The following is a 14,016-nucleotide window of genomic DNA, read 5'->3' as shown; positions in this document are numbered from 1 at the left end:
CATTGGTGGTTGCAAATATCCTGCAACCACTTCAGTTCGAGGGTACATTTGGTACGGTTGTCTGAGTGCATAACGTCTCTCATACACTTGATGCGGTATTGGAATTATACCAGGTGTCATGCACAGTGACTTCATGTTATTCATCCAATAGATCAGAGCTGAGGCAATGGGATTTATCAGTGAAGTGCACGTCTTCTCCTCTACAAGTGAAACCCTGCTGTCCGATTGTTCTCTTATTTTCACGCACCCATTTAATTTTAAGTACTTCTCAAAATACAGGTCTCTGTGTCCTCCATATGTCTTTGCCCTCCATTTTGATGTTCAAATTGGTAGTGGTAGCCTATACTAAGACTGTGGATCTGGAGGAAACTGATGCACTATTGTTACAGGTAAGTAACAGACTTCTTCCTAAGATCTTTTGAGGTGACCTTTTAATAAATTAAATTGGTTGAGAGGGCACCACTGTATATGAAAAAAAAAACTGTTGTGTACAACTTAGCCGGTATATGGAGTCTACCAGAAATGCACTGTTCCAGGAACTAGAACTGTGAAAATAAACTCATCATCAGAACTAGTGACTCCTTTTGTTGTATATACTACATTTTTAATAAAGTAGTAACAAAATAAAGAGATTTTCTTTCATCTTCTTGGTGACATTCTTTAATGACTCATGTCGTGCCTTCTTTACAACTGGAGTAACAGAATCAGAAGCCAATGCATTTTGTACTCCCCTCCATCAGGGCTAACTCTATGGGCAATACAAAAATGTTTACAGTTTTACTGTGTGAAAGCTGTCATATTTTTACAAGTTCTGTATAACTACCTCTTTGTTCCTACCGGTCTGCCGAGGCACGTGTCTCACCAGTGGATAATACCCATGAACAAAAAAGTGGAAATGATGCCTATTTGTGTTCCATGAATAGTATAGTGTACACAATCTCAATTAAAAAGCATCAAGAAAAAATCAGAAGAAATAGAAAAATGCCTTCGAAGGGATTGTGTCCTCCGACGTATTCCTTATCTTTGATAGATCTCCCAGCTTGCTGGCCTCGGAAAACTTTTTTCAGTCCCTCGACAGCCTCCGTATCGGCGCCGACGTCATCACGTGTATAAATAGACTCGCGCAGCGTCCGTTGCTTAGTTCCATTTTTCCGCGCTTCGTGGGGCCTCGGAATATCGTTGCTCAGTTCTTCAGTAAAATATACCTCATTATTCCTCGTGAATACCGACTCGTACTCGATGGCTTCCTCATCCAAACAGACGACTCCAGGGTCCGGCTTCAAAAAATGTCGATACTGTGGAAAGAAAATGTCGTTGACGGATCCTCATAGGATCTGTTTGTGGTGCCTGGGAGTCGAGCACCATTGTTCGGAGTGCAAGGACTGCATGTCCATGACGGCAAAAGCCTTGAAGGAGCGTAAGGGGAAGCTCGATGGAGGTAAGGCAGTTAAAACTTCAAAAGTTTCCTCGGCAGAGTCGAGACATTCGTCTCCTCGCCGTCACAAGTCATTCTCGTTCTAGGTCTCGAAGCAGTTCCCATCACTCTTCGAGATCTAAGCATTCAAAAAAGAGACGTTGAAGATCCCCTTCCTTGTCGTCTTCCGTTTCCCCAAAAAGGGTCACCTGCCCCACAAAACATAGTTCTCAGGCTGAGTGGGAAGAATTCAGGAAAAAGATGCTTAGCGTCTTCGAGAAAGCGGCCTCGACCCCCTCGAAGACTGCTGAGGGTGATACCCTGGGTGAAAGACCCGAAAAATCAAAACGCTATGAGTCGCAGCACCCGGGGAAAAAGGTTACTCGAGCGTCACGAACCCTCGAGTAAAGGCACGTCTTCGCCGTCGTCAAAGATCCCTTCGACGCATAGATATGTGTCTTCGACGCCATTATCGAAGGGTTCTTCGACACACAGGTCAGTCGATTCGACGCCGAGGTAAAACAAACCCACGGCCACCTCACAGCCATTGGCCATACCCAGAGCCTCGATCACGACAATGTAATCGACAACCTCGAGTAGAATTCCGATACTCTCGAGTTCATCGAGGCCTCTTCCACCTTTCTCAACGCCTTTTTCGATGTTTTCGAAGCCTTTAACGTCCACGTCGCCGTCTTCTCAGCCAATCATAACGAATTTGGCCCCTTCTGCCCTGGAAATGGTATTTATACCATTTTCAAGACCTGATCACTCGAGTCCTTTCTATTTATGAAGAAAGGGAGCATTTGGATCAGGAAAGACATTTTGATTTGCAGGAATCTGCAACTCCTGTAGCAGAGGAATTTACCTCTGAGGAAGGTAGGTTGAAAGACCTCCAAGCATCCTTACAGGAAGCAAGTGGGGTTAGACACTTCCCCAGAAGTGGATTTTGCCAAACCAGGCCCAGGGGAACATGCCGAAACCCCTTATAGAACCTTGATGGCAAGGATAATAGATTTTATGGGGTGGTCCACACCCTCACCTGCTTTTCAGCAAGATGACCTCACAAACATCTTGGTCAAAGGTCCACAGGAGGATCCTGTGGTGCCATTTCATGCGGCATTACAAAGGAGAATATTGGCAAACTGGGAAACACCTGAGGTAATCCCAGCGGTTAACAAAAATTTATCAGCAAAATATAGGGTGTCTTCTACTGACTCGGAATATTTATCCAAACACCCAACTCCGGAGAATCTGGTTGTTCAGGCAGCTACTTCATCGGGTAGTAAATCGGCTTATCCTACCGTTCCACAGGACAGGGATGATGAGAGATATGACACTATGGCTAAAAAAGTATTTTCTGCATGTAGCATGGCGTTGAAATCCATCAATGCTACTTGTACGCTCGCAAGGTTCAGCCACACACTTTGGGAGTGTGCTTCATCAGCGGCTGACTGCCTCCCAGAGGGAGAAGAAAGGGAAGCGTTCCTAAACAACATCAAGGATTGTAAAGACGCTATGTGCGAATCCCTTAAAACTGGCATTGATTCTGCTGACCGCATCAGCAGGGCCATGGCGGCAAGTACGACAACCCGGAGATTTGCTTGGTTGTGTAAGTCTTGTTTTGCTCCAGATGTGCAAAGCAGACTCTTGAATATGCCCTTTGACGGCTCTTCTTTGTTTGGTAAGAAGGCGGATGACAGTTTAGAAAAGCTACAAACATCAAAGGCAGCAGCAAAATCCCTGGGAGCTGCAATCCGCCAAACGCCATTTCGCCCCTCAGGAGCCTCTTTGAGAGGTAAGTCCTTTCGCTTTTATTCCCCATTAGGAAAAGGCAGAGGACAGTCGGTTCAAAGGTCAAAAAAGATTTACCCGAGGTGGACGGGGTAAGAATACAAGAGCCGCAGCAGCAGCAGGTACCTCTTTACCATCGGCACCTGCATGAGCCGCCTCTAAATCTCTCTGAGGACTCTCTTCACAAGACACCAGTAGGGGGCAGGTTAACTCAACATGTGACGGAATGGCAGGCTATTACGTCAGATGCTTGAGCATTGGAGACAGTTGCCCAAGGTTACTGCCTGCCTTTTCTACGCATTCCTCAGTCATCCACCGGGGAACAGCTCTCGGAAAGTTCCAGATCCGCTCCTCCTGCAGGAAATTGTAGACCTGCTGGAGAAAGGTGCCATAGAACCGGTACCTGTAGCGGAGAGGAACAAGGGCTGGTACTCCCCCCCCCCCCCCCCCCCCCCTACTTCCTAATACCGAAGAAGGACAGGGGACTGAGACCTATCTTGGACTTATGAGAATTGAACAAGTTCCTCAGGAAGGACAAGTTCAAGATGGTAACTCTTTCTCAGATCCTTCAGGCCCTCCAGCTCCAGGACTGGCTGGTATCTCTTGACCTTCAGGATGCTTATTTCCATGTGCCAATCCATCTCAAACACAGGAAATACCTGAGGTTTGCAATTGGCAACTCTCATTATCAATTTCGAGTTCTGCCATTTGGGCTGACCTCCGCCCCGAGGGTCTTCACCAAGCTAATGTTGGTAGTGGCTGCAAGTCTAAGGAGGGAAGGGATTCACGTCTACCCCTACCTGGACGACTGGCTGATCAGAGCAGTATCTCCGGAGCAAGCACAGATCCAGTTAGATTAGGTATGCCACTTCCTTCATAAACTGGGCTTTTCCCTCAACTTGAAGTCACAGATGATACCATCACAGAGACTCTAGTTCATTGGAGCGGTCCTGGACACTGCCCTGGGAAAAGCCTCGCCACCAGAGGTGAGGGCTCAAAATATTGTGCAGATGGTCACCAAGTTTCAAAATGCCCAACGTCTCCCGGCCTTCGACTTTTTGAGGTTGCTAGGCCTCATGGCATCCTGCATATTCCTTGTGCCAGAGGCTCGCCTGAGAATGAGATCTCTTCAGTGGGCACTGAACTCGGTGGCTGCAATTCTCAGGGAGAATGACGGACCTCCTTCAGGTTCCGGACAAGGTGGCTTGAGACCTTCAGTGGTGGGCCTGCCAGGAAAACATCTTGAAGGGAGAACTGTTTTGGCAACCGTGGCCAGAGATAACAGTAGTCACAGAGGCCTCACTCACGGGGTGGGGAGCCCATACCAACGACTTGACCATCAGCGGTCGTTGGTCTCCATCAGAGTTCAGACTACACATCAACCTGTTGGAGCTGAGAGCCATCAGACTAGCGCTGAAGGCTTTTCTGCCATCTGTACAGGGGAAAAACGTCCTGATAATGACAGACAACACAGTGGCCATGCACTACCTCAACAAAAGGAGGCGTAGGATCATTGCCGCTGTGCAGAGAGATGATGCAGCTCTGGTTTTGGACAATCCAAGAAGGAATCTCTCTGTCGGCAGTTCACTTAGCCGGAGAGAAGAACTTGACAGCGGACGCTCTGATCAGGCAGAGTACAGTCTCCCACGAGTGGGAACTAGCTCAGGAAGTCCTTCAACAGATCTTCACCCTTTGGGGAACCCCTCAAGTGGATCTGTTTTGTTCAAGGGAATTTCTCCCGAGAGGAGCTCTAGGGGACGCGTTTGTCGTGGACTGGGAGTTTCCACTTCTATACGCGTTTCCTCCAGTCCCTGTCATTCCTCAAATGATCAGGAGGTTGAGAAGGTTCCGGAAAGCCATGATCCTAATTGCCCCGGACTGGGCCAGGAGAGCGTGGTACCCAGACCTTCTGGACATGTCCATCTGCCCTCCAATTCGTCTTCCACTCAAGGAGAATCTTCTCTCGCAGAAGGGAGGTCAGGTTCTCCATCCAGACATCAGAACCCTCAATCTTCACGCTTGGTTTATGAAAGGTTGAGATACAAGGATTGGGACATCCCTGATGACATCATGGAGGTGTTGCTTTCGGCCAGAAGGCCAGCAACTAAGTCTTTATACCGCTGCCATTGGAACAAATTTTGCAGCTGGTGTAGAGAAGAGAATATCGACCCCTTTTCATGTGGTACACCAACGGTGTTATCTTTTCTACTCTACTTGGCAAATTCAGGCCTTCAAGTTGGCACTATCAAGGGCTATCTGACAGCGCTATCGATCTTCAAGCGCACTGCAGAGGAACCATCATATTTCAAATTACCCTTAGTAGTACAATTTCTAAAAGGATTAACTAATGTCTATCCTCCAAGACCATTCCAGGTTCCTTTATGGGACTTTAAATTTAGTCTTAAATTTCCAAATGGGTACTCCTTTCAAACCACTCCACTCTTGTTCGCTAAGATTTCTTACCCTTAAAACTGTCTTGTCTTATTAGTGGCTTTAACATCTGCTAGAAGGGCGAGTGAATTACAAGCTCTATCTTGTAAACCCCCCTCATACAATTGTTCATAAAGACAAGGTTGTCCTACAGGTGAAGCCTAATTTCCTCCCAAAGGTGGTTTCTGAATTCCACATCACTCAGAGCATTACCTTACCTTCATTCTATTCGCCTCCCCATCCGGAAAAAGAGGAAGAAAGGCTACATAGGCTGGACCCAAGATGGGCTTTAAGCTTTTACATCAGCAGACTTGCTAGGATTAGGCAAGCAGACCAACTGTTCGTAGGTTACTCAGGGCACAAATTGGGACTGCCAATAACAAAACAAACCATTTCCAGATGGATTATTTTGGCCATTCTGGAATTTTACAAACTAGCAGGGAAAGAGCCTCCTCAAAATCTTAGGGGTCATTCAACCAGGGGTATCGCAGCCTCCTCTGCCCTCCAAAAAGGGGTTCCGGTTCGAGACATATGTGCAGCTGCCATATGGTCGTCCGCACATACGTTCACAAGATTTTACAACCTGGATTCCTCCTCTAGTCAAGAGACTAGGTTTGGCAAAGCCGTATTACATTCCTAAAAGGAAACATGGTGTTTTACTCCCACCTCCAAGTAGACAGCACTGCTATGGGAGTCTATCAAAGATAAGGAATACATCGGAGGACACAATCCCTTCGAAGAACAAGTTACTTCTTACCTGGTAACATTCTTTCGATGGGACGTTCCCTCCGACGTATTCCTTATTGCCCCTCCCATCCATCCCTGCAGTAATACTTCCCTTGTGGTTGCAGCTTACGCTCCTTCAAGGTCAATAACCAATTCATGTAAAACGACTGTTAACGTCAAAACGGAACTGAGCAACGGACGCTGCGCGAGTCTATTTATACGCGTGATGACGTTGGCGCCAATACGGAGGCTATCGAGGGACATCGGCTTGAGGGACATCGACGCGCAGCGCCCTCTACTGAAACGTTTTCCTTGGCCAGCAAGCTGGGAGATGATCTATCAAAGATAAGGAATACGTCGGAGGAACATGCCATCGAAAGAACGTTACCAGGTAAGAAGTAACTTGTTCTTCTCTACCGTGTTTGGAGTACTCGGTGCAAAGATAATCTAAAAAAATAAGGCACCTAGTTATTAAAGAAGTATTGGAAGTATATCCTCATTTAGGAGCTAGACCATTGAAGCATATTGTAAAAATATTTGTCCTGGGCTCACCTTCTCCAAAAGAAGACAAAGAGCATCTAGCATGCAAGATGAGCACAATACAGATTGTAATGACTATTTGTGTGTTTGTGGGTAAAATGGCCGTGCTTGTGACATCACATAATACCATTATGGCAACAGTCCTATCTACAGCACCATAACCATTCCAGCACTAATGTAGACTGCTACGTAATGCTGCTACATGTACTGTTATGTGAGACAGAATATTCCTACAAAAGCTGTGTAATCTGTTCCAAATGACTGAACAGAGTATCGATCTGTGTCAAACTCCACTTTATTGTTGATGGGTATCATCCGCTGGTGACACATGCACTTCATTAGAATGGTACGGACAAAGAGTTGGCTATACAGAACTTGTAAAGTGTGACGGTTTTCACACAGTAAAACTGTAAACCCATATCTTTGTATTGCCCATAGTTAGCCCTGATTAACGGGAATTCCGAAATGCATTGGCTTCTGCCACTTCAGTTGTAAAGAATGCACTGCATGCGTCATTAAAGAATGTCACCAGGAGGATGAAAGAAAATCTTTGTTTTGTCATTACGTTTGTTTGAAATTCAGTAATATGTACTACAAAGAGTCGCCAGTTCGGATGATTGTTTATTTGCACAGATCTTTAATAAAGTGCCGTGCAATGTAAAAAGTCAAGTCATGTTTTATTTAAATAATCGCAGGGGTGATGTACATCTTCTTCAGGAGACGCACCTCATTAAAGAAGAACATAATGTTTTGAAGAAAGGATAGGTTGGAAGAGTGTATGGGTCAAAGTTTAACTCGAGATCTAGGGGTGTGGCGATCTTGATTAGAAAAATGCCCCTATCAAAATTATAAAATAAATTAATGATATTGAAGGTAGATTTGTTGCCATTCTGACAAATATTCAAGGCACGGAAGTAATTTTCTGTAATCTATATACGCCTACAGTAGATGATGGTTCTTTTTTCAGGAAGGTTGCTTAAAGGGATACTCTAGTAAAAAAATGTATTTCAAAAATAGATAGGCCACATTAAAAAAAAAAAATACTAGCATCCTCAGTTTTAAAACTTCCTATGTAAAATTTTGAGATATTTAAGCTCAAAAGCAAGCACAAGGGCGCTGCCATTTTGTGAAATGGAGGCCCTCCTGTGCTGGCACTAATGAAGGAAAAGCCAGCCAGCTGTAGTAAACAAAGTCTACCGCTGGGTGGCTTTCCCTTCATTAGTGCCGGGACTCGGAGGACGCGGACCGGAGACCAGAGCAGGAAAGCTGCAGCTGAATCTCGGTAATTGCTATTTATTTTTTTTACAAAAAAAAGCACTAGCTGCGGTTTTTTTTCTAAGTTTTCCGGGCTGGAGGAGCCCGGAAAACTTAGAAATAAAACTGCAGCTTTAAAAACGTTGTATTTATGTTTGCGGTCGCTTTTGAAGCGACCGCAAACATAAATACAACGTTGTGTTGGAAAATGCTGCGGTTTTAAAACCGCAGCGTTTTCCAACACAACCGTGTTGTGTCTGCCTGAATCTGCTTTTCCATTTGGGGCTCTCGGGCTCCCGGAGCCCGAGAGCCCCAAATGGAAAAGCAGATTCAGGCAGACACAACGCGGCATTGCAGAAAACAACCGCGTTGTGTCTGCCTGAATCTGCTTTTCCATTTGGGGCTCTCGGGGAGCCCGAGAGCCCCAAATGGAAAAGAAGATTCAGGCAGACAACGCAGCATTTCCCACTTGGGGCTCTCGGGCTCCCCACGGGGAGCCCCAAATGGAAAAGCAGATTCAGGCAGACACAACGCGGCATTGCAGAAAACAACCGCGTTGTCTGTCTGAATCTGCTTTTCCATTTGGGGCTCTCTGGCTCCCCACGGGGAGCCCGAGAGCCCCAAATGGGAAATCAGCTGCAGGTAGAAACACTACGCGGCATGTAAACCTAACCGCGTGTGTTTCTGCCTGCTGTGGCTTTCACTTTGGGTCTCCGGTGCTCCTGGGAGCACCGGAGACCCAAAGTGATAGCCACAGCAGGCAGAAACACACGCGGTTGTGTTGGAACGAAAAACCGCAGCGTTTTCCAAGTTTCTCAGGCTCCTCCGAGCCTATTTATGTTTGCGGTCGCTTCAAAAGCGTTTTTAAAGCTGCGGTTTTATTTCTAAGTTTTCCGGGCTCCTCCAGCCCGGAAAACTTAGAAAAAAAACCGCAGCTAGTGCTTGTAAAAAAAATAAATAGCACTTACCGAGATTCAGCTGCAACTTTCCTGCTCTGGTCTCCGGTCCGCGTCCTCCGAGTCCCGGCACTAATGAAGGGAAAGCCACCCAGCGGTAGACTTTGTTTACTACAGCTGGCTGGCTTTTCCTTCATTAGTGCCGCAAAAGCCAGCACAGGAGGGCCTCCACTTCACAAAATGGCGGCCCCCCTGTGCTTGCTTTTTCGAATTTTGAGCTTGAATAGCTCAAAATTTTACTTAGGAAGTTTTAAAACGGAGGATGCTAGTATTTTTTTTTTTTAATGTGGCCTATCTATTTTTGAAATAAAATTTTTTACTAGAGTATCCCTTTAAATTGTTCAGAATTTGGGGTCAAAGAACATTATTTTGGGTGGGGATTTTAATACGGTTCTTGACCAGGATATAGATGGGTCTGGTTGTAGATGTGGCAGACTTGCTGACATGCTCTCCAGAACTTTGAAAGATCTTTTGGAGGAACACAATTTGAGGGATGGATGGATGGAGGATGGAGCATCCAGGGACCAGAGAATATACCTTCTATTCAGGGGCACACATGGCATACTCGAGGTTAGACATGTTACTAACGTCAGGAAGAATTTCCGAAAACTATTTGACAACCAAAATTGGAAATATAGTTTTAACTGATCATGCTCATGTGATCATGGATGTGAAATTGGACTTTGCTTTGAACAAACATTCTAAATGGAGGCTTAATACTAGGGTACTAGACAATGAAAAAGAAATGGATGAAATTGCCACAGAAATAGACTATTTTGTAAAAGGAAATTGCACAGAGGGAAGTCAGACCTGGCATAGTTTGGGAAGCATTCAAGTGCACGGTTTGTGGTATGCTTATCAGTTTGGCAAGTGGTTTGAAGAAAAGATCTGACGGTAGATATTAGGAATTGGAGTCAAATATTAAAGTTATCAGTAGGGATCTGATGTTTAGTTCAGCAAACTCCGTTTTAATTCAAAAACTTAAGCAATTGAGACTGGAATTGAAAAATCTGTTTTCGGATAGAGCGGATAAGATGTTCTTTCAACAGAGATGTACATACCTTGAGATGGGGGGGAAAAATGCGATTGATGGCTGGCTTTTGGGCTGAGGAAAAGAGTCAGAAAGAACTATTACTTCCATCCGAGGGCAGGATAATCTAATTACTTTCAAACCAAAAGAAATTAATAAGGTTTTCCAGACTTTCTACTCAGATCTATACAAAAATGAAACTTATATTACTACAGATGATGGTGGTTTCCTGGAAGATTTGCCACTTCCTAAAATTACGGAGGTGGAATCAGTTACTTTGGATAAAGATATAACGATGGATGAGGTGAGGAGAGCGATTGGAAAACTAAATACAGGAAGATCTCCTGGACCAGATGGGCTTCCAGTCGATTTTTACAAATGTTTACCCAACTCTGCATTACTCTCTTGCTGAACATGTTTAAATCGTCTCATTCGGAGAGTGTACTCCCCACTACAACACGACATGCTATGTTATCGGTGTTCTTGAAAAAAGGAAAAGATGAGACTTTAGCTTCAAGTTACAGACCAATTAGTCTACTCAATGTTCATAACAAAATACTGGCCAAAATACTTGCTTTAAGACTAGAAAATCTGTTACCAAAATTGGTTCACCCTGATCAATCAGTTTTGTAAAGGAGAGAAGTACCTCCAGTAACTATTGCGTACCATTTCTGTGGCTACTGAATCAATGGAGGACTCGGCAGTATTTTCTTTAGATGCTGAAAAGGTCTTTTACAGGGTAAATTGGCAATTCTTGTTCAGGGTCCTGGAGAAAATGGTAATTGGTTCTAAATACATTTCATGGATCAACCTGCTCTATACCAAACCAACGGCTGATGTGAATACCAATAGTCTGAGATCTGAAATGTTGGAATTGAAGAGAAGAACAAGTCAGGGATGTCCCTTGTCCCCATTGCTTTTTGTCATTGGTATAGAACCTCTGGTGGTGGCACTAAGGTTAGAAAGGAGTCTGCAGGGTGAGAGTTGTTGGGGCATGCAACAAAAGGTGTGGTTATATGCCGATGATTTGTTAGTTCTAAAGACTCTTAGGCTTTCGATTCCCACTCTTATGGATATTTTAACAAACTTTACTCGATTGTCAGGCTATAAAGTAAATTTGGCCAAGTCAGAGGTTCTACCCTTGGTACCGTTCTGTGATAAGAATTTCATTACACGATGGGGTTTTAAATGGTGTACAAGAAAGCGGTTGTATTTGGGAGTGTGGATTTTACCGAATATTAGTGATTTTGTAAAAGAGAACATTACTATGGTCTGTACTGTTTACAAGTTGGATTTAGAGAGATGGAGTGTATAACATTTGTCCTTATGGGGAAAGTGAATGCACTGAAAATGGTTTCCATGCCTAGAATTAATGATGTGCTTAGCATGATTCCGATGGCTATTGGAAATAATTTTTGGCTGGAATTGGATAGACTTACTCAAGGTTTTTTGTGGGATCAAAAGCCACCAAGACTGAAGATTGGTAAACTACAGTGTCCCTGGAAAAAGGTGGTTTGGGTATGCCTAATTATAGGGCATACCATTTGGCTTTTATGTCCCAACACTTAATGGAATTTGTGGGGACAAATCCTAATAAATGGGTATTTGCAGAGATAAGTCATTTTGGTCCTTTACTACCTAGGGCTTTATTAACGACTGTACAGAAACAACGGGTGTTAATGACCATTTGACTAGATGTCTATTCAACTCCTGGACGAGTTTGAATAATTGTTTGGGATATGATGCATTGAAGGATCCTAACGCCTCTATCTGGTTGAATCCGGGTATTAAATGTGAAGGGAAGACCTTGTTTTGGTCAGAGTGGTTTCTGGCGGGCGTGCAATGGTTGAACAACCTTTTTGACAATGGAAGTTGGTTGAGTGCAAGAGGATTGCAATCTAAATTTAGTATTTCAAATTTCAGTGTGGGTGATTATCGAAAAATTCGGAAAGCTGTTGGTGATATTGATTTGAAGAGATGCCTAAATGTTAACATACTTTGGCAAAAACCAAAAGTGTGTGGATGTGGCCTGGTAAATCGTGTTTATGGATTGATTGTAGGAGAATTTAAAGGCAATGTTGAGTGGGGTAGAAGGATTGGGAGTACTATTGACGAAGATCACTGGTCACGTATGTGTGCAAACATAAGGCTTTGCTCCTTGAGTTTAACGGAGAGGTCCCATCAGATTAAAATCATCAATGGGTTCTATGAACTCCGGAAAGGCTATTTAATGGAGGTTTGACTGACGGCTCTGATTGTTGGGCTTGTGTTCATGACACTGGCACAGTTGAACATATGTTATGGACTTGCACCAGAGCGCAGGGCTTTTGGTTTGAATTTGGTATGATCTGTGATGTTGTATTATATTAAAAAATATCCTTTGATTTTAAGACCTTAATACTTGGTAGCAATGTTCTTTTGGAGGATTTCTCAGTGTGAGAAAAAATGGATCTATCCGGGTGCGATGGTGGGTAAAATGATTATATTGAGAAGTTGGAAGATGGTGAACCAAGTTTTTATTGAGATGTGGATGGATGAAATGCATGGCTTGGCAGAGATGGAGAGAGTAATTTTTTTTCGGAGACACAGAAAGCTTACTCTATTTGAGAAAATATGGGGGGAAATTCCTCAAAATGTACCAATTATTACTCTGTGTTGCTGTGAATCCAGGGAGTGGGTGCAGGGTGGGGGGGGTTGTAAATATGTACAGGATACACATTGTGAGCTAGTTATTTTGAGAACTGTTTTCCTTTTAGATGTTTGTAGTTGTAAATACTATAATCTAAAATAACATTTTCAACAAAAAAAAAGTCAAATCAATCATACGTGAATGGTTGGAAGGGGCGACACCAAAAATTGATTGAGGAAAAGCTTTGATCATTCAGAAGTACAAGACCAAAAAGCATCAGGAATTCCTTGAGGGCCTTTGCAGAAGGTATGAGGCTTAAGAGTTTGTGATGGGACCAGTTCTGTTTTCTAGATAGTTTCTCCAGTACTGTACTTTCACAGCAGATTAAAGACTGATAGTGAAAGTTGCCCAGAGCATTAATTCCAAGCGCCCATCGTGCTTGTGAGTGTTATCCCGTTCAACTCTACATTTCTGTTTTCTGAGGTTTTCCAATCTTGTTCTAATTGGGTAAAACGAACGCCATGTTTTAGCTCTGGTGCTTTAGGTAAATGCTCTGGTTTGGAGTACACATTAATGAGCTCCACTGCTGTTCCTTATTTTCAGGAAGTCCTAGCCCATTATTCCCACCGGGCACTGGATGACGATATGAGAAACCAGATGGCAATGGATTGGGTGAACCGGGAGCAGGACATTCCAGGCACCCTCACACGTGAGCTGTCCTCGACGGAGCGTGAATTGGATGATGCCAGACTTGCTGGAAAAGAGCTACGCTTCCACAAAGAGAAAAAAGATATCTTGATGCTGGCAGCTGGCCAGCTGGGCACCATGCATTCTGCCAACTGTTAGACTGTGCAAACCTGTCCACTTACTGCGCCAACCAATTGTACTAACACACTTTCTACTCTTAGTAGACTGCAGCGGTTGTTTTATGACTAGACTGGGTAACTTGCTGTCATTACAGATTTGTGACCCTTTTGCACATTTTGTAAGTTTTTTAAAAGAAATATTCTGTACAGATTTTTTTATATTTTCACACTACATTTGAATACGTAGATCTATTTAGCTTCCTATTAAGTAGATATTCTGTTTTTCAATTCTTTATGACCTTTTGAACCCTACACTTTGGTATTATCAACATAATACTTATGGTCAAGTACCAAGCAAGGTGTTAGGATATGTATGTGATGTCGAGTGATCTCTTTCCAAGCCTTTCTACATTAATGCTTTCTTTTTAGGAAGTGCCGAT

At 43.8% G+C, this 14,016-nt stretch overlaps 1 protein-coding gene across 2 annotated transcripts in view; it reads left to right on the top strand.

Annotated features, from left to right (window-relative positions):
- LIX1L (limb and CNS expressed 1 like) overlaps positions 1-13,748 on the top strand; it is a 411,826-nt gene extending 398,078 nt beyond the window's left edge. For both annotated transcript variants that reach the window (XM_069652670.1, XM_069652677.1), the window contains exon 6: positions 13,374-13,748. In XM_069652670.1, coding sequence (XP_069508771.1) covers positions 13,374-13,616 — 243 coding nt within the window. In that variant the 3' untranslated portion in view covers positions 13,617-13,748. The remainder of the gene's footprint in view (positions 1-13,373) is intronic.
- Positions 13,749-14,016: the final 268 nt, after the last annotated feature.

This window comes from Ambystoma mexicanum, chromosome 1p (genome assembly GCF_040938575.1).
Source record: "Ambystoma mexicanum isolate Mex_15411 chromosome 1p, UKY_AmexF1_1, whole genome shotgun sequence".
NCBI lineage: Eukaryota > Metazoa > Chordata > Amphibia > Caudata > Ambystomatidae > Ambystoma > Ambystoma mexicanum.
Note: the sequence above shows the minus strand (reverse complement) of the source record. Positions and strands in the feature narration are given on the sequence as shown.